Source organism: Podarcis vaucheri (assembly GCF_965113315.1).
Source record: "Podarcis vaucheri genome assembly, chromosome: 18".
NCBI classification, from domain to species: Eukaryota; Metazoa; Chordata; class Lepidosauria; order Squamata; family Lacertidae; genus Podarcis; species Podarcis vaucheri.
In genome coordinates, this window is record NC_138756.1 from 4,763,080 (window position 1) to 4,786,897 (window position 23,818).

General features: G+C 43.8%; 3 protein-coding genes across 6 annotated transcripts in view; 2 read left to right on the top strand and 1 right to left on the bottom strand.

The window, feature by feature from the left end:
- The window catches only part of UHRF1 (ubiquitin like with PHD and ring finger domains 1), a 32,154-nt gene extending 25,706 nt beyond the window's left edge, over window positions 1-6,448 (top strand). For all 3 annotated transcript variants that reach the window (XM_082206328.1, XM_082206329.1, XM_082206330.1), the window contains exons 12-17: window positions 677-839; window positions 942-1,079; window positions 1,933-2,038; window positions 3,249-3,406; window positions 3,774-3,872; window positions 6,025-6,448. In XM_082206328.1, the coding sequence (XP_082062454.1) occupies window positions 677-839; window positions 942-1,079; window positions 1,933-2,038; window positions 3,249-3,406; window positions 3,774-3,872; window positions 6,025-6,171 (811 nt within the window). In that variant the 3' untranslated portion in view covers window positions 6,172-6,448. The remainder of the gene's footprint in view (window positions 1-676; window positions 840-941; window positions 1,080-1,932; window positions 2,039-3,248; window positions 3,407-3,773; window positions 3,873-6,024) is intronic.
- LOC309522824 (perilipin-3-like) overlaps window positions 1-23,818 on the bottom strand; it is a 187,360-nt gene that overhangs the window by 76,064 nt on the left and 87,478 nt on the right. The gene's annotated exons all lie outside the window — the stretch shown is intronic.
- KDM4B (lysine demethylase 4B) overlaps window positions 10,621-23,818 on the top strand; it is a 183,419-nt gene continuing 170,221 nt past the window's right edge. For both annotated transcript variants that reach the window (XM_082206281.1, XM_082206283.1), the window contains exon 1: window positions 10,621-10,734. The gene's annotated coding sequence lies outside the window, so the exon portion shown is untranslated. The remainder of the gene's footprint in view (window positions 10,735-23,818) is intronic.

Here is a 23,818-nt window from a genome sequence, read left to right on the forward strand (position 1 = left end):
GTGAGGCAAAAGAGCTTATCTTCCAAGGGGTTTTCAGGAAATGGCAAGCTATGAAAGCATTCCTATTTTTGCAAGCGTTTAAAAAAAGAAAAGAAGCAGGTGTTTTATAGATGTTTACTGGCCTGCCTAATGTGGTGGCTCTTGAAACATTCTTGCTTTGTTGACCATCTCTCTAGGTTGTAATAATAAACATAATGTTTATTATTACACGGGAAAGATACATTGAGCACCTTCTTCCAGTTCTAGAAGCTGATTCTCTCTGCTTTGTTTTGGAAATACATTGAAAAGCAGCATGACTCCTTCTCAATTTGCTTATGGGCTTCCTGGAGGGATCTGGCTGAGCAGTGCGGGAAGCAGATGGGGAGCAGATGGATTTTTGGCCTGGTCAAGTGAGGCTTTTCTGTCCTTAACCATGCCTTATTCTGTGATGCGGGAAGAAAAGCTACTTGCCTCTTCTGCCCTCATCTCCATACCAAAGATCTACAACTGGTTTCGGGAACCTGTGATCCTCCAGATGTTGCCGGATTCCTGTTTGCATCACCCCTGGCAATTGGCCAGACTGGCTGGTGCTGATGGGACTTAAAAGGAGGGTCACAGGTTCCTCCTCTCTGATCTCTTTAAGAACTAAGGGCGGGGTTGCCACAAACACTTTCTCTTTTTCAAAATTATTTTGTAGGGCGTTGGCGCTGAACTGCAGTGCTCCAATCAATGATAAAGAAGGCTCAGAGGCTAAGGACTGGAGAGCCGGAAAGCCAGTGAGGGTGGTGCGGAATGCAAAGGGGGGCAGGCATAGCAAATATGCCCCTAAAGAGGGGAACAGATATGACGGCATATATAAGGTAAGGAAGTTTGCCTAAGTGTAAGGCAATGCGGATTCAAAGTGGGCTCACTAGGAAAGCATTGTGTGACATTTAAACCTCTCTTCTCATTTCCTTTTATAGGTTGTTAAATATTGGCCTGAAACAGGGAAATCTGGCTTCTTAGTGTGGCGCTACCTGCTCAGGAGAGATGATGATGAGCCAGCCCCTTGGACCCGGGAAGGGAAGGAGAGAATGAAGAAACTTGGGCTGACAATGCAGGTAAGTCATGCTGCAGAGTGTTGAGAAGCATTGTCCTTTGAAGGGTCAGGAGTCCAGCTGCTGCGAGAGAAATGGTGGTTAAGGTAACCTCTCAGGATTGTGTTATGCTTCTGGCCACTTATTTGGCTTTGTTTTCTTTCTCTGGTAGTTGAACAGGAGTGCACACCCGGTTCAGGTGTGCTTGACTTTTTCTCTCTCCCATTGAATGTCCTGTGTTCAATACCTGCTGCTGAAACTTTCAGATTTTGAGCAGCGTGTTAGAGCCATGCAGACATTAAGCTAAAAACCATTCCCCAGTAATTAGTGGCGGCTTTTTTATTAGGAAAAAAACAACTAGCTGTCCCCCTTTTCAGCTCAACAGTTACAGTGGAACATGCTTAGATCTTGAGGGAAGACGCATTTGCACCAGTTCCGTCCAGTAGGCGGCCTAGCTCTCTGGATTTTATGGCAATACATTTTGCTTTACATCTGTACCTCCCATTGCTGCAGTTATGTGTAACACCAATTATTAGTCTTTGGCACTGGTGGCAGCAAGAGCAGTGCTGTGGTTGATGGATTTAGATCATGCTTCCTCAACCTCGGCCCTCCAGATGTTTTGAGACTACAATTCCCAGCATCCCTGACCACTGGTCCTGCTAGCTAGGGATCATGGGAGTTGTAGGCCCAAAACATCTGGAGGGCCGAGGTTGAGGAAGCCTGATTTAGATGGTGCAACTCAGCATTCTTATGGTAGGAGAAAGGAATCCTAAGAGCTTCCCTGTGAGATTAGACCAGATCAGTGGCCAGCGTTGGATTAAGGGATGTTGTCTCTGAGGGCTATGCACAGGCTAACCATTTCTCATCCCTAATTCAGTATCCTGAAGGGTATCTGGAATCTGTTGCAAACAAAGAAAAAGAAAACAGTAAGAAAACCGAAGAGCTTGAAACCCCAGGGCAAGGGAAAAGGAAGCGGAAATCTGGTAGGTATTGATACTGGAAAATAGGGGGGGGGGTGCCTATAGAGGCCTAACTTTCTTTTACAAGACTCAGAGTCCCCCAGGTTTGTTATTGGTCAGAGCATAATGAGCTGTGCTGAAGCAGGGTCCACTGAAAACAAGGTAGATCTTTATTTTTCTGCTGCAGCACGCTCCCTCCTCCCTGCAAGGAGATGAGAGACCAAGAACAAAGTGTGTCACATCTTTTAAATGTTTGCATTTTGGCCGTCAGAAGGAGGACATCCCCTTACCTCAGTGTCACAAATATATCACACAGTCGCTTGGGCAAGCCAAGATGTGTTAAATTTCTGAGGATTAGCAAGATTTACATAGTTCCAAACAGAGGTTATGCAGAGCATTAACCCTGGAAATAGGTTCTCCTAGGGCAGGGGTGCCCAAACCTTTTTCAAAGGGCCATATTTGATGAAGTGAACATGCGTGAGGGCCGACCAAAGTAGTTGAGCTTTTTTTAAAAAGGATTTTACCCCAAGAAATATACTGCCACAGGGGCCAAATTAAATCTGCCGGTGGGCCAGATTAGGCCCCTGAAACGGACTTTGGACATGCCTGTCCTAGGGATTGATTGATATGGCAATCAGGAACGTCGCACACCTGGGCAATATTTGAAGACAGTTGACACTTATTGAAGCCAAAAAGGGGGTAGGCAAACCTCTTAGGCATTTCCCCTGACAGGCAATGATCTACATGATCCCTACATGATCTCAGGCAATGGGGTTATGGAGGATGTAGGGTCTCCCACAATGCAAAGACGCACACATGACCAACAGGTTCCAAAAGTAAGAATTACACGTTGTTCCATAGTGAAATTCAAGCTTCCCTTGTTTTAACAGGCTAGATTTAAAGTATCTGGCTTAAATGAGGAAAGGGTGGGGTACATGCCTCCTTTAGGAACCAGGGAAACAAAGAAGGGGGACAGGTGGATTTTCTGGATAGCATGTGTGGTGTGGTGCTTTGGGGGGACATAAGGGTGCACTTATTTTATGTGCATCCTTGGGAGATGTGGTGGGGCACATGGTGCCACAAAACAGATGTATAGAGAAAAGAAAGGGGGTATGCCGTGGGAACTTTTCTGGTAACAGTATACCTTATCCAATTGTCTACAGTTTTCTTCTTTGGAGGGGGGCAGGCAGAAAATAAAACTGAGATAAAGCATAGCCTGTATTTTCGTTTCCAGGAAATGAGACGGACTTCTCTGTTTCTCCTGATGGCACACCAAAGAAGACCAAGGTTGAAGTCTACAAGCTCACCCCCAAGCAGAGGGCCCTCATTAAAGATGACGAAGCCAATGCAAAGTTGTGGAGTGAAGCACTAGAAGCCCTTAAGGACGGCCCGGTATGTGTGGGGCGGGTACTGCTTGCCCCAAAACAGGATTAAGAAGCAATGGTTATTGGCATTCTGTTTAACTTGGGATTGCCCTGGTCTGTACATGCAGCATAATGCTTTTTAAAAAAGGCTTCCCATATTAAAAGCAGCACCACCCAAGACAAAACCTAAGCTCTGTCTCAAAGTAGAAACCTAGCAATAAGCGAGGCTGGGACCAAGTCTTTGCCTCTACCATGCAACTGGGAAGCTTACAGCCTCCCCGGGGAGATCATTCCACAAGTGGGGAGCCACTGCAGAAAAGGCCCATTTCATGTTTAAGCAATAGGAGAACAGAAGTAGCATTACTGTAACTCCTCTGTCTCCCTTTTCACGGCAGAAATTCCTCAACAAAGTGGAAGAAACTTTCCTGTGCATTTGCTGTCAGGAAGTGGTGTTTCGGCCCATAACAACGGTGTGCCAGCACAACGTATGCAAGGTGAGGAGCTGCCATTGATTTTCACTGCTGTGCCTATTTCAGAACATTGACTCTTCCTATCATTTTTAAGACTTGGAACCTGCTGAATGGCTCTGGAAACAGAGGGGAACCTCAGGCCTGCGGGCCAAATTTCGCCTGGTCTGAGTCCAGTCAGGTGTGGAGCAAGTGAACAGGTTGCACAAACAAGTTCCTCATCAATTATTCAATCGCATAACCAATTGCTTGCAGAAAACAGCATTGCAAGCCCTTTTCTCTGCCGTTTTCTGAGCAAAGCCCCTTGCGCTGTGGTTCCCAAGTGTCTGGCACCCTGCTGGCTGTCATGTGCTTGGAAAAATACAGTGCAAAGGGCTTTATGGGGGAGAAAACCCGGCCGTCAATCATCTGAGACCATCAAGATGTCAGGCAATTGGGTTGTCCTTCTCACAGGTCACCAAAGTTGTCCTGTGTTGACTGAGAACAGATAGAGATCTAGGCCAAAAGCGTTCCTACTCTTGTTCTAGGGTGTGCAATATTGTGTGAGTGAACAAGGTGTCATCAGTAGGCAGAGCCGAACTCTACAGGGATGGGGAACCAGTGCACCTCCAGCTGTTGTTGGACTTGCAACTCTCATCAACATGGCTAGTGGTCAGGAATAATGGGAATTGGAGTCTAATCTCTGGAGCTGCACAGCTTTCCATCCCTGCCCTACAGGGTGGCTGCATGCAGAATAAAGTACAAAAATTGTGTATCTTGCAATATTTGTTAACCTGTTCTAAGAGGCCACTCCGATCTTCCACTGTAGTATTTAATGTGAAATGGGAAGGTCCTACTTAAGTCAAGACCGCAAAATTCTTAGGATTCTCTTCCCTGAAGGTTGTTAAAAGGAAGCAGAAGCAGCAGCAGCAAAAAACTAATTGTGTAAGACCACTAGCTCTTGGTAGCCAGTCACTGTAATCTGTGAATAGCAAGAGACTAAGGGCAGAAAGGAGGTGCTGTACTGAGATCTGTAGTCTAATCTTCCTCTGTTCCTAGTTACTCTGTGATAAGGTCCCATGCCCTCTGGTAACATCCCTTGACTCACTTCAGTCTCCTGTTTTGTTCAAAAAGTTAATTGTCAGCTGAAGCAAGGTGAAAGAGTACCTCCCTCAGGCAATATTGGGTCATTGCTTTAGTCCTGGGATTAGTGAAGATGCAAATAGTTGCAGGGTAGAACTCTTAAGGTGAATAGAGTGAGATGATGGCTGGATAGGGTGTGACTGAAATATCCTGGTGCTCCTTTTTTCTGTATAGACTTTAGCTGTTATCTCAGGGGGGTGATTCAATCTTTCTTTGTGTGTGGTGAAGAATTCTCACCACCCTTCACAAAAACAGGCGGGTTTAATTGGTACTGTATTTATAATAAAGGACAGACAAGTTTCAGCAATAACTCCTCAACACAGGCTGTTGTTGTTTTTTTAATACAAACTTGATATACCTAGTCTACAGAACAATAAAAGTATTAGCATAGCTGGCTTGACAGAGGGCCCTCCTTGTTGCCCTTTACCAGAATTAAGTTTGCTGCAGTTTGTGTGAATGCTGGCAATTTTATCACCAACATTTAAGTATTCTTAAGTTATAATTAAAGCAAGATGTTATCTTAGATGTGGGTTAGCGCTCTATTTCTCATTGCAATCAGCAAGCGGTGGTACTGTGGGGGAAGGGTTGAATCTTTGATCTCTTGTTCAATGTAAAGATAGCTGGTATCTTTTGATCACCCATTCATTATTATTATTATTTTTACTCCACAGAGTCTAGAATCTTAAATTAGAAATTTGTTTTCTTAATGCAAGGATCAAAGAATATTTGCAAAAGTATGGTTTTTGTTTTGTCTTATACTGAGTGGTAGTGGCTCTACAGGCTTCCAGGCAGGTGTCTTTCTCAGCCCCACCTGGGTAGTCTGGGGATTGAACCAGAGATTTTTCATGCAAAGGAGATTACTACCCTTTCATAGCTATATTTCCCCCAAGGAAACATACTACACTCCTATTGGCTTTCATGCTTTTGGCAATCAATAAACAAAAATGATGCACTTTAATAGCTATGACAAAACCTTTAGTGGATGGGTTTTATGTCCCTGTTTATATGCTAGTGGTCTTTTAAAAAATCTCCTTTTGATGTCTCTCTTACTTCCCAGGACTGCCTAGATCGATCCTTCCGAGCAGAAGTCTACAGCTGCCCAGCCTGCCGTTATGATCTTGGCAAAAACTATACAATGCAAGTGAATGAACTGCTGCAGACCCTCCTGAGCCAGCTCTTCCCTGGCTATGGCAATGGACGGTGATTCCAAAAAGCACTTCTGATTTCATTAAGATTTTTTTTTTTTTAAAAAAAAGCAAAACCTTGTGGGGTTTTTTGACGGGGTTTTATTTAAATAAATAGCCTTTCAGAAAAGCTGTCACTCTTGTCTCCCTTCCCTGAAAACTATAAAGGTTGAGGAACCTGCTTATGTATTTTTGTAGTAATGATTGCATCTTTTTTTAAAGGAAACCTTCATGGTTGTAGGAATTGCAAATTTCTCATTGTGTGCTACTAAAATCTACAGAATTGCAGTGTTTTTTTTTTAAATGGGGTGTCATTTCCTTTTAAAACTAAAAACCTAGTACATGGCCTGGTTGCTAGAACAATCTCTTTGATCTATGGATTTTTTTACTGTTAAGTTTGATGCTCTTGATCTTTTTGTGGCAGCATTTTTTTAAAAAAACTGTTATCACAGCATTTTTTACTATTGTCCGTTTAGCACCCGCCACAGTGATCATTTGAGACCCCTTGATTCTTGGAGTGTTGACATTTTTTTGCTAAAAGCCCCCTTCTCTACTGGTTACTTGTCTTAACCGTCTTTATGTAAAAGTTACTACCTCAGTCTCCACATTTAATCAGCCAGGTGTTGCTTCCTACTTAATAGTGCCATATGGGAACACACAAAAGCCATTTGGAAGTGCCTTTTTACTGCTTTTTTGCTGTGAAAGACTGAGCTTTGAACATTGGAAAAGCACTGAATTTTCTAAACTGCCAACAAATTTTTTGCTCCTGGGATTCAAAAATGTCACTACCGCTGCTCTAGATCATTAGCTTTAGATCAGTGTCCTGCTTTGTGCATGTCTGAATATTCCTTTTTATCTTACTTAGAATGGGAAATGAGACATGGAAAGGCTTGGTTGTATATTCGGTGGTTGGTCATTCTTGCTTCAAACAGTACCAAACCCTTACAGTTCAATACCTCAGGATAAAGCAGAGTTGATACTAAATCATTCTTCACATCATACAGACTGGAATAAATGTGCTTGTTTAACTTTTTTAGCCTCTTTACCTCCTTATAAATGTATAATATTGTTTGGAAACTTTTATGACTTTTGAATTATGCCACAGTTTTGTACAAACAAAAGTTCTCAAAAATAAAATACCTTTTCGTATCAAAGAGAATGTGCCTGATTAAATTTTGGAATTCGGTTTTTAGTTTGGTGATGATTAGATCTGTGTGGCTGGAGATCTAGATAACTTTTAGTCCAGCTGTTGCTCCCCCTATCCCACACTTAATCAAGGAGTTGACAACCTTATCTTGAAATAGCTGGCTGCCTGTTTTTAGCATGTGGTATAAACACTGGTTACAAACTGAGGAAAAATGCTAGCAGCAGCAATTTCAGAGACGGTGAGAAGATAAATTTGTTTAAAACTTTTGTTGTTGTTCTTGATTGCATAGCTTGTTGTGGAAGAACTAACTGATTCATAAAGGTCCAGACTGTGCTCCCAGTTGGTGCCCTCCACATTTTTCAGACTAAAACTTCATTTTAAATATAGGATTGTCTTTAAATTTCCCTTTTTCTTTTATGTATGTATCTGTCTTATATATTGTAGGTTGCTGTTACAAATAATAAAACTGCTCCTTTCCCTTTATGGGGTACCCAAGAGCCCATATAGAGTTCTTTTGTAGGTTCTCTATCGGTAGGAGAAAATAACATGCAGGAGAGAGGAAGAGGACCCAGAACAAAGGTGTGAAAGCCCTTATATAGACATTTTAAATTGCCCACCTTGGAGTCCAAGACCACCTGAAGCAAAGTTCTTAACCCAAGGTAATATTTCTGGATTAGTGGAGTCTGTAACCTGAAGCGTATGTAACCTGAGGTACCACTATACCTGATTGCATTATCTGGATTTTGGGCATGCTATTGTTATTATAGCGGGACGCGGGTGGCGCTGTGGGCTAAAGCCTCAACGCCTAGGGCTTGCCGATCGAAAGGTCGGCGGTTCGAATCCCCGCGGCGGGGTGCGCTCCCAGCGCCTGCCCACCTAGCAGTTCGAAAGCACCCCCGGGTGCAAGTAGATAAATAGGTACCGCTTACCAGCGGGAAGGTAAACGGCGTTCCGTGTGCGGCTCTGGCTCGCCAGAGCAGCGTTGTCACGCTGGCCACGTGACCCGGAAGTGTCCCCGGACAGCGCTGGCCCCCGGCCAATAGATGTGAGATGGGCGCACAAACCCCAGAGTCTGTCAAGACTGGCCCGTTCGGGCAGGGGTACCTTTACCTTTACCTTTATTGTTATTATAACTACTCAATTCCTGAATCTAGGTCATAGGTCACAGGCTCACACCCTGTTCATATCTTGAATGTGCCCTGAGGACAGGATTTGTGAGGAAAGAGACAATGGGGAGTTTTCCCACTTTGACCTTGCAGAGAAATATTTGAGGTCAATTTGTTCAGGATCTAATCTGGGGTTTCAGACATGTGGTTTATATATACAGTTATGAACACTTAGAAGAATTTTAAGGTCATATATAAAAAAAACTAACATCACCTTGGTAAAAAGGGGCCAATAAATGTAATTATTAATAATACTCCCATCAGCCCCTGCCTTCATCCCATAGTCCCTTTGCAAGGGATCAGGAAGTTATTGTCCCTCATGGACTACGCCTCCCATCATCCCTGACAATTGGCCATGCTGTCCGAGGCTGATGGAGATTGTAATCCCAAACATATGGAAGGCACCATCTTGTGGAAGCTGTGGCCGAAAAGAATAGTTATGTTACAGAAACACAAAGAGTGGATTGTACTTTCTGATGCCAAGATTATTAAACTTTGAATTTGCTATCCATTGTTGAGGGACAATTCTGGCTCTTAAAATATGAAGGTTGCCTGTCCTGAGGAGTAATTTCCAATGGACACAGAAGGATAGATGCTAAGGCTCACAATGCAAGACGTTTGTTGGAACTGGAGATTTCTTGCTTGCAGTTGTTCATCATAAGATGTGAACTCCTTAGACTTCCAGTTGGTTGGCTTTGGTTGTGATTCCAAGGGTCCTTCCAATGCATGTAGTGAGATTTATGTTTCAGGGCAATGGCTTACACTTTGGCTGAGAGATTTAAAAAATGCAGTGGTCAGAGCTGTAGTCTTAAGGACACTTGGAGGACCACATTCTCTTTTTAAAACAAGGCTATGGGGTAAGATAATAAATCAACTCTTCAACAGGTGGCTATCCAACATCTGCTTGAACATCTGCAGCATATAGATCTCCTCTCCCTGTAGGCCGTTGGCTCCATGATTTTCTCTTTATCCTCCATATCTTAAACTGAGTCTACCCTCCTTACTGTTAGGCCCATTTGATCTAGTCTGGCCTCTTCTCTGTAGGAGACCCTCAAGTATTTGAAGAGGGTTCTATGCACGCCCCACCCCACCTTCTCTAGATGAAAGACCCTTCTGAAACCATATGATGTGTTTTTCCTTGAATTCTGAGCCAATTCCTGTTTTGTTTTGAATTAGTCTGCATTTTTTATTTTGTCCTTTCTCTTCCAAAGAATACCAGCTGGCTCAATACCCTACATCTCTATGAAGGGCAGATTAGGAAAGCGAAAGCTCATCCTGCTGCTTTTGCCAGGTGCGCGCATTTGAACTTGGGCGATCCTTGGGAGAGTCCCAAATCCCATGATCCCCTCCCCGCAGCCTCCAAAGCATGCTTTTATGATTTGCAGTACTGTGGTGACCTTCGGCCCCCATTTATACAGTATTTACATTGCCCGCTCCTTGCTCATAGAACTGTTTTGAATAACAATGCGTTGTGCCAGGGGTGTGGGCTGCAGATTGCGGGAGGTGGGCGGTGAATTGGAGAGATTAGGGGGGAAAGCGTGCAGATCTTCTCTTGATCTAATTTGCAAACCAATTCTCTCCTCCCTTCCGGGGCGCCCGCGATGCTGGAAAAGCAGCCCGCCGGCCCCTCCCTCATTGGTTCTAATAACCCTGCAGCCCCCTCCTCCTCCTGCACGCTGATTGTGTGTGCACGTCCTCACGTAGGCCGCCGGTGCTGGCTTTCCCATCCAGCCCAGTGCGAGAGGAGGAGGAGGAGGACCCAGAAAAGGGCGTGTCCCGTGGGCTACCTTAAGCCTCGCCCTCTACCCAATCAGAAGCGGATCTTGCCACTGACCTCCTTCCCCCGCCTTCCTCATTGGTCCTGCGGCTCAACCAATACCGGAGAGGGAGAGGGCGGGGGAAAGGCTCGAGCGCTCTTGCCATTGGGCTGACCAGGAGAAAGGGGCGTGGCTCGACGGAGAGCGAGAAGGAGGCGTGGCCAACAGCGGCGGTGTTTTCCTCCCCCTTCCCCCTTCCCGGAGTTGGTCCTCGCGCCTGCCCTTCACACTCGCCAAGCGGCCAGCCAATCCCGCGCGCGGCGGAGGGCGGGACCTCCTCGGCCGTTGGAGGAGGAGGAGATTGGCAACGGAGGCGCCCCTCCCCCCCATCCCTCAGCCCCCAACTCGGACCTGCCTCCGAGGAGACCCGTTGGAGGCCGCTTTACGGCGGCAGCGTCGTCGTCGTCGTCGTGGTCGCCAGCCCCGGGAAGGCCGAGAGTGTCGGCGAGTGTGGTAAGGGCCTTGCGAAGGGGGGGGGGCGTGTGTGGAGGTGTCGCTGCGGCTGCCGTCCATTATCGCGACGGAAGGAGGAGGAGGGGGGGTGTTGTCGCTTTATGTCTTATTTTACCTCAGGGAAAGGGGGCCGGGCCTGCGGAGAGCTGGGGGGGGGGAGGGGATTCCGCCGCCGCCGCCTTGGAACGGAAGCCCCGCCTCACAACGCCGTGCGTAGCTCCTTCTGTGAGGGAGGCGGGTGTCGGGGTCGCGCGTTCTTTTCACCTCAGGCTTCCCTCATGGGACGCCGCCCTCCCTCAAATCACAAGTTTGGGGTGAGCCGGGAGGGGGAAATCAGTGTCGAAAGTCAAGGCCCCCAGACGCTGCACTGCCTCCCCCCTTCCTTTGTAAATAAAACATATGTGAGGGGGAAGTGGATTTGCAGCTCTGGTGTGACGAGGAGACCCGCTTGCCTCTTTGTATCCTTGATTGTGGGGTGTTTTGAGGGTTGTACAGTATGTATTTCCAATGCTGTAGGAGAGTTCAGGAGTCAATAGCAGGTCAATAGATACAGGCCTACAGACACATGCAAAAGGCGAATTGCATGCACCAACACACATGCACACATAAATAAGAGGCGAATTGCATGCACCAACACACATGCACACATAAATAAGAGGCGAATTGCATGCACAAACACATGCACACATGCACATAAATGAGAGGCAAATTGCATGCACAAACACATGCACATGCACACATAAATAAGAGGCGAATTGCATGCGCAAACATGCACACGCACACATAAATGAGAGGCGAATTGCATGCACAAACATGCACATGCACGCATAAATGAGAGGCGAATTGCATGCACAAACACATGCACACGCACACATAAATAAGGCAAATTGCATGCACAAACACATGCACACGCACACATAAATAAGGCAAATTGCATGCACAAACACATGCACACACACATAAATAAGGCAATTTGCATGCACAAACACATGCACACGCACACATAAATAAGGCAAATTGCATGCACAAACACATGCACATGCACACATAAATAGGCAAATTGCATACACAAACACATGAACACATATATGCTAGGGATACATGCACATAAATAAGAGGCAAATTGCATATACAAACACACATGCACACATATAATAGGGATACACACACACCAAAAACCCCGCACATATATAATGGCAAATATATACTAACACATACACATTTATGTATAAATATAATAGCATATTATTGAATCCCAAATGTCTCAACTTGCTGCCCCTGTAACATATGTATATATTAAATCAAGTCCTACTCTGAGTATACCCACCAAATTATTTACAGTATTGAATTTATTGGTTGTTTTTTCTTTTAACCTGGGCAACTCAAAAGTGTCTAACGTGTTCTGTTCACTTCAGGGGGTCTGCTCTTGAATGGAATTTAGCTGGACACAGGTGTTATATAATATTAAGTTGTATCCAGTGTTAGTCAGTGTAGACCCATGGAAATGAATGAATGTTACTAGCTTTGGACCTATCATTTCATTGGGTCTGAGTGAAACTTGGATATGTATAAAACACGATGAATAGAGTGCATCATAGTCGTAGAGGCTCATTGAAATAAGTGAAGATGGCTAACTTTGGTTCTTTAATAGTGGTCCTAGTCTGAGCAGAACAGTTTGTTAAAAGTTAATGGTTTAAATGGTAATTGTTGGTTTTTTATGGGTTGTATCCACTCATATTCGGAGCAGACCCACTGAAATTAAAAAGCATGACGAATTTGGATCAGTTAATTTCAGTGAGTCTCCTCTGACAAACACTGGCTACCTTGGCCTGAAAAGCGAGTTGAGCGCTGCACTCCATAGTCGCTTTTGACTGGACTTAACCGTCCAGGGTCCTTTACCTTTTTACCTTATTTATAATAATTGTATTTGAGATTGTTACTCTTTTTCAAGTTGCCTGTGGGTCTTTTTGTCTTCACTGTTAGTGTGGTGAATGTAAATCTGGCTATGTATTATGTAAATTGATGATGATAGTAGTCTATATTGTGTTGTTTTAGTTTTGTTCTAAAAGTATCAGCTATTTGTGTGTAATTTTTTTGCTGTTTTGTACATTGCACAAGGCAATTAATAAAACAACGATGATGATAATAAATTGGAGAGAGGGAAACCACAAGATTCTTGTCTTTGTGTAGCAGAAGCAACAGGCTTAATGTGGGGACTTCCTCATCTGTACTATTATAAAAAGAGTTTACAGCAGTTTGTCTTGCTTGGGGATGGGGAGGCAGGAAAGCCTGCTCACAATGTTCTGACACTATGTACTATAACCAAAAGATACCCCTCTTCTCCCTTCTCACCCATGTGACTGAAAGTGACTAAAAGTGAAAGCAACTTCACAACTTTCTTTCTCACTGAAGTGTGGTCAACAAGTACCAGCTGGGTGCTATCTGGGAGCTGCATTTGAGATTTGCAAGGCACCAGGTGCATTTTGCACCTGGCTGTTGACCACTTGCGATCAAGTGAAGGTGCCAGGATGGCGCCTGACGCCTCCACTATCTGGAGATCTATACCTAGGGATCATTGGATCTTGACTGTTTTCACACACTAATACCGCATCCTGTAGAATTCTATCAGTTATATTTTATCTGCACAATCAGAATGGATTTTAGGAACCAAAAAGTCATATTGAAAAATACGGCTTAAGGAGCCATTTCGCACTCGGCTTTTATATCTGAGTTTCTATCACTGCTTGTAGCCACTGACGAATTTATATTCTATTAATTTGTCCAATCCCCCTTTGACATCTTCAAAGTGACTGCCCACTAAATGTGGCAGCTGGTTTCTCTTCAGATATACATGCGGTAAATAAATTATTCTGCTTACCTGCTTCAGAAAGCTGGAGGATAGGGCTGTGTGATATGTCAATTTATCGTCCAAAACTGGTTTGAAGTCCATATAGTAATGTTGGTTTCATAATTTTTGACCTGGCAATACAGTATATCACAAATGTGTGTGTGCTGTGCAAAAATCACAATGTGGGGAAAAACTGAATCCAACCAATGCTTCTTTCGATTTCTGCAGTCCCTGTTAACTCTGCCGGCTCAGCTCTCCCCAGCTTCAATCAGGGGGCAGCAATTCACAAGTTCAGGCACTGGCAAGAATCCTGATGCAGGAAAAATTGTGAAGCCAGTTAATACGGCTACATAGTTCCATCCTTATTTCAGACATCGTGATATATTGGTATATTGTGATGTTTAGCTGGTGATATAGCGCAATGTTGAAAACCAATTATTGCCCAACCCTACTGGAGGGACCAACCAGATAGAGATGTCAGTCGCTAGCTAACCTGGCATCCAGAGATCTCCACGTGGTTGTAATTCGACCCACACCAGTCACAAAATGTGCCTGGTTTCTAATGCCGCTGCCAATCCAGCAACTCAAGTATAACTCTGAGCCACAAGACGCTTCACAGGCAAATGAGCAAGCAACAACTTTTGAGATAAATGAAGGAACAGTGGGAGAAACTTAATTCTTAGACACCTTAGATAATGTGACATATTTTAGTAAGATCCAGGTTGGCACTTTAAGAGCAGCAAAATACATCCTGCTCTCAGTATGTAATTGATACAAGCCCTTCAAAAGCCACACTCCTGAGGTCTAAACTTTGAGCCTAATTATGGCCAACTAAATGCCAGCACCCAGTTTACAGTAACACAGTAGAGCATCCGACTAGAAAAATATTATTAACTAATAAAAATAAAAAGGAAGAGAGAGCACACAAATAAACAAATAAAAAGGAAGAGAGAGCACACAAGCATATCCAGTGTGGTTAGATAGTGTCTTTTGTTTTCTTACAGTGTATGACTTGCATTTTTGCAAAAAAAGACTCATCCATTAAAAAAATTAAACATTTTACTTTATATATATTGAAGCAAATGCTTTGTAGAATATGAAATCAGTCTGTTTGGACTTGTGTGTGTAGAGGTGAAGGTCACTTTCCTGATATGACGAAAAAGATCCAGCAAAGTTTCCCATAGGGCAAGTTGACCTAGTCAGAAGGCCAGATCCAGAAATGGCCAACTTTCCACAGACCACTTTGACAAGTGGATGGAGTCCACTACAGGTGATTTGAACTTCAATTAACTTCTGCAATACAAAAGAAACATTTGTTCCCAATTCTTCCTTTGAAGCCCTAGCTTTAATTCATCTGCAGCACCCAGGCTCTCTAGGGACCTTTGGTTGGCACACTTGTTTTTAAGTGTCAAGCAAGCAGTTAAGAACTTTTTTCATTTGCCAAATTTTTAGTGTGGGTGAAATTTCTGTCTCCCTATTTTTATTTTGCACCTGGTTTTCTTACGTGAAATTTATTTTTTTGGAATTTTGACTGTTTTCCTGTGTTTACTGAACTTTTTGTAAGCCTCTGTGAGCTTAATTTACTGTATAAAGAAAAACTGAGTATGTTTTATAGTATATATAGATGTAAATAGAAATAAAATACAGATGGTCAGATAGGGAACTGACCAAAAAATCTTTCCATTACTTGCACAATCACTGATGCACATTTTCAATAGCTGTACCTTTGCCTGAAGATCAATGCTTATATGATGCTAGAGCTAACATAAAGGTAAAGGTACCTCTGACCGTTAGGTCCAGTCGTGAATGACTCTAGGGTTGTGCGCTCATCTCACTCTATAGGGTGAGGGAGCCGGCATTTGTCCACAGACAGCTTCTGGGTCATGTGGCCAGCATGACTAAGCTGCTTCTGGTGAACCAGAGCAGCACACAGAAATGCCGTTTACCTTCCCGCCAGAGCGGTACTTATTTATCTATTTGCACTTGACGTGCTTTCGAACTGCTAGGTTGGCAGGAGCTGGAACCAAACAACGGGAGCTTACTCCGTTGTGGGGATTCGAACCTCCAAACTTCTGATCAGCAAGCCCTAGGCTCTGTGGTTTAGACCACAGCACCGCCGGTGTCCCAGTGTGCCACCCGCTAACATACTGCACTCCAACTGCATGCTATGCATAGCCTAAAATGGTCAGGGCTCAATGTCTTGATTGGTGGGTGGCAACAGAATTGCCAGGGTTGTTGTGGGAACATTTGTTGGCATTGTCTCTTGTTTCTACAGTTATATTTGTGCTTTTTACTTTGCTGCTGGGAATAGAATAGACTCATGGAGTTGGAGGGCACCCTGAGTATCATCTAGTCCAACCCCCTGCAATGCAGTTATCCGTTATGGGGTCAAAACTGCAACCTTGGCATTATCAGCACCACACTCTAACCAACTGGGCTAGTGCATAGTATTGTGACTGTTATTTATTTCCTTCATTTATGTTCCACCTTTCCTCCAAGGAGCTCTTTTTTTAAAGAAGCGGTGTGATGATATCTTCTTTAAAGGGGTCCATGGAAAATTCCTCAGAGAGGGGAGCATTCACCACCCCATAGAATCCATTGCCCAGCCCCGCCTGGCTCGCTTTTAAGAGCCAGGACGGGTAAGGATCAAGGTGGTCTGTTTTACTTGCCCAAGAAGCCTGTCCACATCCTCTGTGGTAACAGGTTGAAATTGATCCCATACAACTTGACCAGACACAGCTCTGGCACACTCCTGCCTTGGCCTTGCTACCACAGTGGCGTCTAGCTTTTTCCAAATCTTGAGTGATTATAGCTGCAAAAAAGTGATCCTTTTTGGACACTGATGGAAAAGGTGGTTCTGTTAGACTATGAACAACCTGAAAGAGTCTCCTGGACCTGTTTCCCGCAAATGCAATAGAGGTGGCGAAGAAAATCCTCTTTGCCATCACTATCGCCACTTGGTAGGCTCAACATTGAACTCTTAACTCGTGTTTGGTCCAATTTAGAGTGAGGGTTTTTTTTTTTTTTTGCCACTGCTACTCTAGCCATCTCAGCAACTGTTTCATCACCCTCACCTCTGGGGAAAACTACAGGGCCATTCAGGCTCCATGCAATTGGAGAGGGCACTTCAGAGCCACACAGTTAATAGCCCTTGTTAGCTCCATATTCCAGTAAGCCACCAGGGAATCAGCTGAGAGGCCATCAATATGGAATAATATATCCTTCAACACTCTCTGGAAGCCATTTGGATCCATTAACTGGTGGGGGCAAACAATTCAAATTGGTCCCACCTCCCTGCGGAGGGGAAGGGTTGCAGAGAAGTCTAGTTGCACCAGGAAATGATATGACCATGGCATTTATTTTGTTCCACTGGAACTTAATGTCAGATCATCCACAGAGGTAAACACCAGATCTAAGACATACCCATGGCTATGAGTAGGGCCAGATTTATTCAGGGACAGCATGGATGTTGGAATCCCCTAGAACCACCAGACTAGTTGTCTCCAGGAGAACATCCAATACGACCTGAAGCAGCTCAGGCAGAGAATCCATTTTTAAAAAAGTAATACTTGAGTTTTCCAATTTAATAATCCAATAAAGGCCACATTAGAGACATTCCGAATTATAAAATAATCTAACAGTCCAAATATTAAGCCAAATCATAAATCTTTGTTTGACTTCCCATGCTCTGAGGTTGGAGGATTGCCATCACCTCACATTTGCACTGCTTTCTTTATTAGTCCAGGTGGTTCCCATAATTCAATCCAATAGTAATCCTTAGTTTGTTTTCACAGCCTCTGAATTCGTCCAGCAAGCGAGTTATATCAAAACAGTATGTTTCTGTGTCGGTGTTTTATTTCCTTCCGTGTCTTTCACTTTCACTTCTTAACGTCAGTAATTATCCAATACGACACGTCCCAAAATGGAGGACATCTGGCTTTCTGTTAGTTGTTCTAGGTGTATGTCCAAACCTTCGTTTCATCTCGTACTAGAACAGATAGGCCTGTACTTTGGCTAGAAGCCTCAGTTCCCATCTTCCGCTCTTAATGGTCCATCAGAACTACTTGCAAATTCGTAAATCTTTTCCACACAGTTAATAATTAGATCAAAATTAGATCAATATTATAGTACAGTATCTCTTGCATACATAATCGGTATTCAGACTTTCCAGGGGGATTTGCCAAGTAAAATAGCAAATATACATTATATCAAAAAGAAACAAAGGAGGCTCCCCCTCCCTTTCTTTTCTGACATACCAGTTCCATAGTAAAGATAGTCTCTCTTCCATTCAAATCCTTTAGCTCCTCACTGGCTGAATCAGTTGGCAGAGAAGTTTATCTCCCCTCACTCAGAGCATGCCCGTTAATTAAGTCCGAATTACCATCTTAAAAAACAGGAGTTCGTTTGCTCATGGCGGCGATTTTTGAGTGTTGCCAAAGAGCCCCCCCAGCCCTGGGGGGCGGTTGGGAGGATGATTACTCCCATCTCATCATCAAAATATCCTGTGCGAAATGGCTCAGATGTACAACAGCCTCCGCCATGGCAAGGCAGGGAATCCTTGGTGCAGCAGGGAGGTCAGTACACCAATAGGAATCCTGCGCTAACCCTATTGCCCAACTTTCAGAACGTGCACTCGGCAAACTGGGTCTCCCTAATAGGATGCCGGATGAAAACTAATGACATCCTAAAAATCAGTGCAAACCCCCCTACCTGCCCACAGGACCTGGGTTGCTGTGAGTAAGCAGCAAGAACAGGCCCACCTAACATGTCCAACCAGGTCTCTGTAACACATGCCAGGTCAATTCCTCCATCCACAATCGAGTCATGGATGGCAGTGGTCTTAGGAATCATTGACCTGACATTGCACAGCAGCACCTTAAGGTCATATGGGACACCCTTGTTGATACCTGTATCCTTCTGGTCAGGAGCACACCCGGAGGCAGGAATAGTCTTCAGATGACAACTAAAGTTGCTGCCTTGGTAATGACATAGTCTCGTCCTAGTGTAACTCTTCCTCCTGCCTGTAATTGGGATTGAATGTCCCAATGCCTCCCCTCTGTGGAACCTGCCTCAGCCATTCTGTTCTGAACAACAACAAGCAACATGTCGACTAATAATATACTAACAGAATATTTGTAACATTATACTGTTTCAAAATTCATAAACAGAAGACATATAATATGTGCATGGAGTCACAAATAATAGGAATTAAATAAATGTTCCAAGAACAGGAATGTAGGAGTAGTGAGTCACTATCAAAGATCACTGAGATGGAGGCAAAATGCCTTTCCACAGTCAATATCCTACAAATACGATGATAGGTGCTCCAAACGTAGCAATAGGGTACTCCGAGCACAGCAGCAGACAGAACAGCTCTTCCAGGATAACGAACTGTTTCAATGATAATTCTTCATCAGCTGGCAAAAGTGCTCAACTAGAGGCACTTCCATGACTTGATTCCTAATGTGGGATCGATGCTCTCCTATACGGACACTGCCCGCCAGTATGGTCGATCCAATATAAAGCAGATTGCAAGGGCATCTTATTAGGTAGAAGAGTTTGGATTTGATATCACGCTTTATCACTACCTTAAGGAGTCTCAAAGCGGCTAACAATCTCCTTTCCCTTCCTCCCCCACAACAAATACTCTGTGAGGTGAGTGAGGCTGAGAGACTTCAGAGCAGTATGACTAGCCCAAGGTCACCCAGCAGCTGCATGTGGAGGAGCGGGGAAGCGAACCCGGTTCACCAGATTATGAGTCCACTGCTCTTAACCACTACACCACACTACAGCATCTTTGTATACAGGTATACAGTATCTTTGGTCTGACATGTACTGAAATGACGGATGGTAAATCTAAAGTTAGAATAAGCATCATAGATCTCTTTTGTCTGTAACACAAAAGGGCAAGATATTCATCTATCACATTTATGATGACCCATCAGGCTGGAACTAGTGGGAGAACGTGTCAATGTAAGGTCAGAATGGACCAGCCGTTCTGCTGGCTAGGGCCCACTCCCGGGGCAGCCCTGACCCTCTCCCCTTAAAAACAAAATATATTATGCCAGCTATAAAGTAAACCAATAGAAAATAATAATAAAAAGAAACAATTTACAGTTATGCACAAATTAAAATGACCCCAACCAACCCCCAACCCAGTAAAAACAAAACAAAACAACCAAAATTTAAAGCTCCACAGATTAAAAGCTGTTTAAAAACATTTCCGGCAGCTGGAGCAGTAAAACCATTAACAGCCCCTAAACACTCACCCCAACCCAAGAGTTTGTTCCAGTGAGCCTTGCAGCAGGGAGCAGGTCCTTCAGTACTCACAGTAGCAGATGTTACTCTGGCCTCCCAGGAGCCTCTCGTAGCTGGTTTGTGTGAGTCTGGGCCACACACCCTAGGCCAGGTAGAAAGGATCTTGCAGCAGGGAGTCGGTCCTCCAGCACTCACTGTTCTTCCCTCAACTTGAAGTGGTTGATGTTACCAATATCACCACTTTTCTCTTTTGTTTGACTTCCTTTTTGAAGAGGCAGAGGGGCAAAGTGGGGAGGAAATACTGGGAGGGAAGTTAGTCATTTGCAAAGGAAAGCAGAGAGTTGCAGTGGTTAAATGTTAGAGTGGGCGACCAAGGTTCAAATCCCCACTGGGTGTCCTTGGGCCAGTCATTCAACAATACAAAAAACACAATAACTGAACATCTTGCCACCAATAAGGAAAAAAAGTCTGCAGCATCTTTATTATTATCAGTGTGTACCTTTTTTCTGAGTGGCTGGAGATAGCAGAGAGAGGAAGAATGTACACAAGGTGGGGAGGACACAAGATGGGGAGGCACGCCTGAACACTAAGCAACTCCTGTGGTGGAGACAGGGGCATAGTGTCTCTTATTGCTGCCCGGGGCGGGGGGTGGGTGGCCCTGCTGGACGGTGCGCTCACACACTGGAGCCTGCCGCTTCTGCCCCTGGGTGAGGCCTGACCTGGGAGTGGAGCTGTGGCCGGCTGGCAGTGTTGGGCCACCATGTGAGGAAGCTGACATCCATAGCTCCCTCATGTGCTGGAGCCCAATGAAGGAGAGCTTGATCCAGAGATGGTCCACCTATATGTTGACCTATTCCAGCCTCTTTTTCTTAACAGCTTGAAACAGTTGTAAATAAAGCAGTCTGCAGTATACTTCAATCTACATTCTACACATTTTCAGGAGGACCACAGTTGTAGGATTAGAACTTGTCGCCAGTTGTTTTTTGGTGACTCAACAGCACCACCTAGTGATTTCCAGTTCCGTCATTTACTAGTGAAACAATTCTTCACTTCAAGAGAGCCAGGGCAGCTGCTTTCATCCCCTTTCCATGCTACTTCCCTGAAGCCTTTTGATATGCTGAAGAGACTCCATTGTGGTTTTGTTTGCATTAGTGAACAAACAAACAAACAAACAAACACAAACTGCAAAGCTCTTGCATGTGGTTTCAACCCACCCATAACTCTCCCTCTGCCCATAGGAGCCAACTCCTAGGGGCCAAGGGGTCCACACCATCACAATAAAATATTTGAGGGGGCACCCCCAAGTTGATGGGCATTGCCATTCAAATGGTGTGCATGCATGCATGGCATCATGTGGTCGGTTATGCAGGGCAGTACCTTACCCCCCCCCATTTTATTCAAGTTGGCTTTTGCCTCTCTCTGCCTTTTGCTGTTCAGGAGGCCCATTTTCACTTTTGGTTCCTGAATAGGAGAGGGCTGGATTGACAACCCCCCTTATTTCAGAAGAGAAGGGGTGTATGGGTGTGCTTTTAAGCAAAATGAGCTTTGCTTTGGGGGTCAGAGAAAGGGAAGGGAATCAAAGCAGAGTGGGGAGGTTGTTTTGTTGTTGTTTCAACACATTTACTTTGTGAGTATTCCTTTCTTGTTTACGTAATGAGGCCCTGGAAGGCTGCTTTGGAAGGCTGCTTTAGAGAGGTCTGGGGTCTCTCTTCCCCCAACCCCCATTATTTGGGAGGAATATTAGGAGGAATATTGTGGCATTTTAAAGAAACACATTAAAGTCTGACATCTCCTTGTTGTATTGTGAGGAAACTCTTTAATATCGGGGACCCATTGGCTGTATTTACACAAGAAAACACCCATCAAGGGAGAGAGGGCGGATTGGATGGTGCTTACATTAATCTTTTTAATGTTTTAAGAGATTCTCAAATCCTGGATATTAAAATGCAAAATGCATCAACATTTACATAGTTTGCCATGGTAAATGTCTCATGCCAGTTAACCTTTCATGTAACTTTTCATGTAACAGGATTTTGAAGGCGCAACTGTACAGGCAGTCCTGTAAAAAAGTTACACAGTATTGCGATTGGAGAGGTACTGCTCAAAAATAATGAATTAGGTTGCAATCCCAATCCCATTTGCATGGGTGTAAGCCCTTTTGAATTCAGTAGGATCTATTTCTGTGTAAAAATGGTTAGGGCTGTTCTTCCAATAATGTTGATATAATAGACACATTTAGCTGTGACTGCAGTACTTGCTGAAGTGTGTGTGTGTAACATTACATTACACGCATGCGCGCGCACATATACATACCAGTATTTGTAAATACTTATGGTTGGTTACTGTTGCTGAGACTGATTCCCATTTTTATTTGTGGTGTCCAATTAAGATCTGCTATTAAAAATGTGATATTAACAATGTGTCACTGCTGTGAATTGTGTATTAGTTCATGTGTTTAGAAAAAACAAATAGAAAGTGCTCTGCTGAATTGGGGCGGGGGGGGGCACTGGTGACTCCCCATTCTGTTTTTGCACCTGCAACCCAGGTTCCAGGAGCCATTCGGCTCCTAGTTTATACACCTCAGTTTCTAATACTGCCACAGTGTTCCCACTTAAAATTTAAAGAGGCCATTGTAATAATATATGTATTGAATGTTACCCCCACCCCCCATAGGAAATTGGGAGTTCTTAGGGCATTTGGGAAACTTTAAGATGAACAACCACACATTTAGTCTTAATATAACAGTACAGTGGTGCCTCGCAAGACGAAAAGAATCCATTCTGTGATTCTCTTCGTCTAGCGGTTTTTTCGTCTTGCAAAGCAAGCCCATTGACAGATTAGCGGATTAGCGCTATTAGCGGCTTTTAGCGGCTTTTAGCGGCTTATCAGCTTATCGGATCAGCTGATAAGCGGCTTAGTGGCTTAGAAAAGGGGGGGGGGAGAAAAAACCCCGCAGGAACTCGCAATACATTTTAGTCTTGCGAAGCAAGCCCATAGGAGATTCGTTTTGCGAAACACCTCCAAAACGGAAAACCCTTTCGTCTAGCGAGTTTTCCGTCTTGCGAGGCATTCGTCTTGCGGGGCACCACTGTAGTATGCATGTGCGTATGATAGAAGCATAGTTTTGAAGCAGTTGATTTTTCAGGTGCATTCTTGCATTTGAATCAGAAAATACCTTTAAAGGAGATATATCGATTAAAGGAGAAGGAGGTACCACTACATTTTGCAAACACACACCCTCTGATGCTGAAGGGACTCTTGGCACTTGGCTGTTGTTGAATCAAGACCACCCAGGGACAACTGGGGGATTCCTGCATTGCAGGGGGTTGGGCTAGACGACCCTTGAGGCCCCTTCCAACTCTACATTTCTATGATATACATTAAGAAAAACTGGGTCTTTTACCTCTATAATGTCAACAGTGGACTTTTAGAACAGGAGCTGGCATTGCACAAAGGTATTAAGTTACTAAATCGTTGTGAAATACTTTTATTGAGTGAAATAGTGTAATTAACCTTGTCAAACAATAATCTGAAACAAACATTACTATCTTATACAAATAATACAGTATTATTGATATGTTAATTTTTTGTGGTCTTCCTTCTTTTCTTTTTTAACCTTCTCTGTCTCTTATTAGTCAACTTTCCCAAGATAATTTTTTGTTAGACCTGTGAAAGACCTGAAAGTAATTTTAGTGTATACAGTATATATTATTCTTACTTAGGTCTGGTTTTGTGTCTCATACTCTCTGTAAGCTGTTCAATATAAATTATATTTATTTTTTCTTTTCTTTTGCTATAGCTATTTCCTTGTAAATGAAAAGAAGAGAAAAACTAAAGAAATAAACATAAATGTTAAAATTTAGTATTTTGATTGAAACATATTCAGTACAAAGTATTTCAATATGTCACAAGCTTATCCCATCATTAAACCCTACGGTGGGGAAGTAAGTATTGCAAGCAGATGATACCATAATAGAA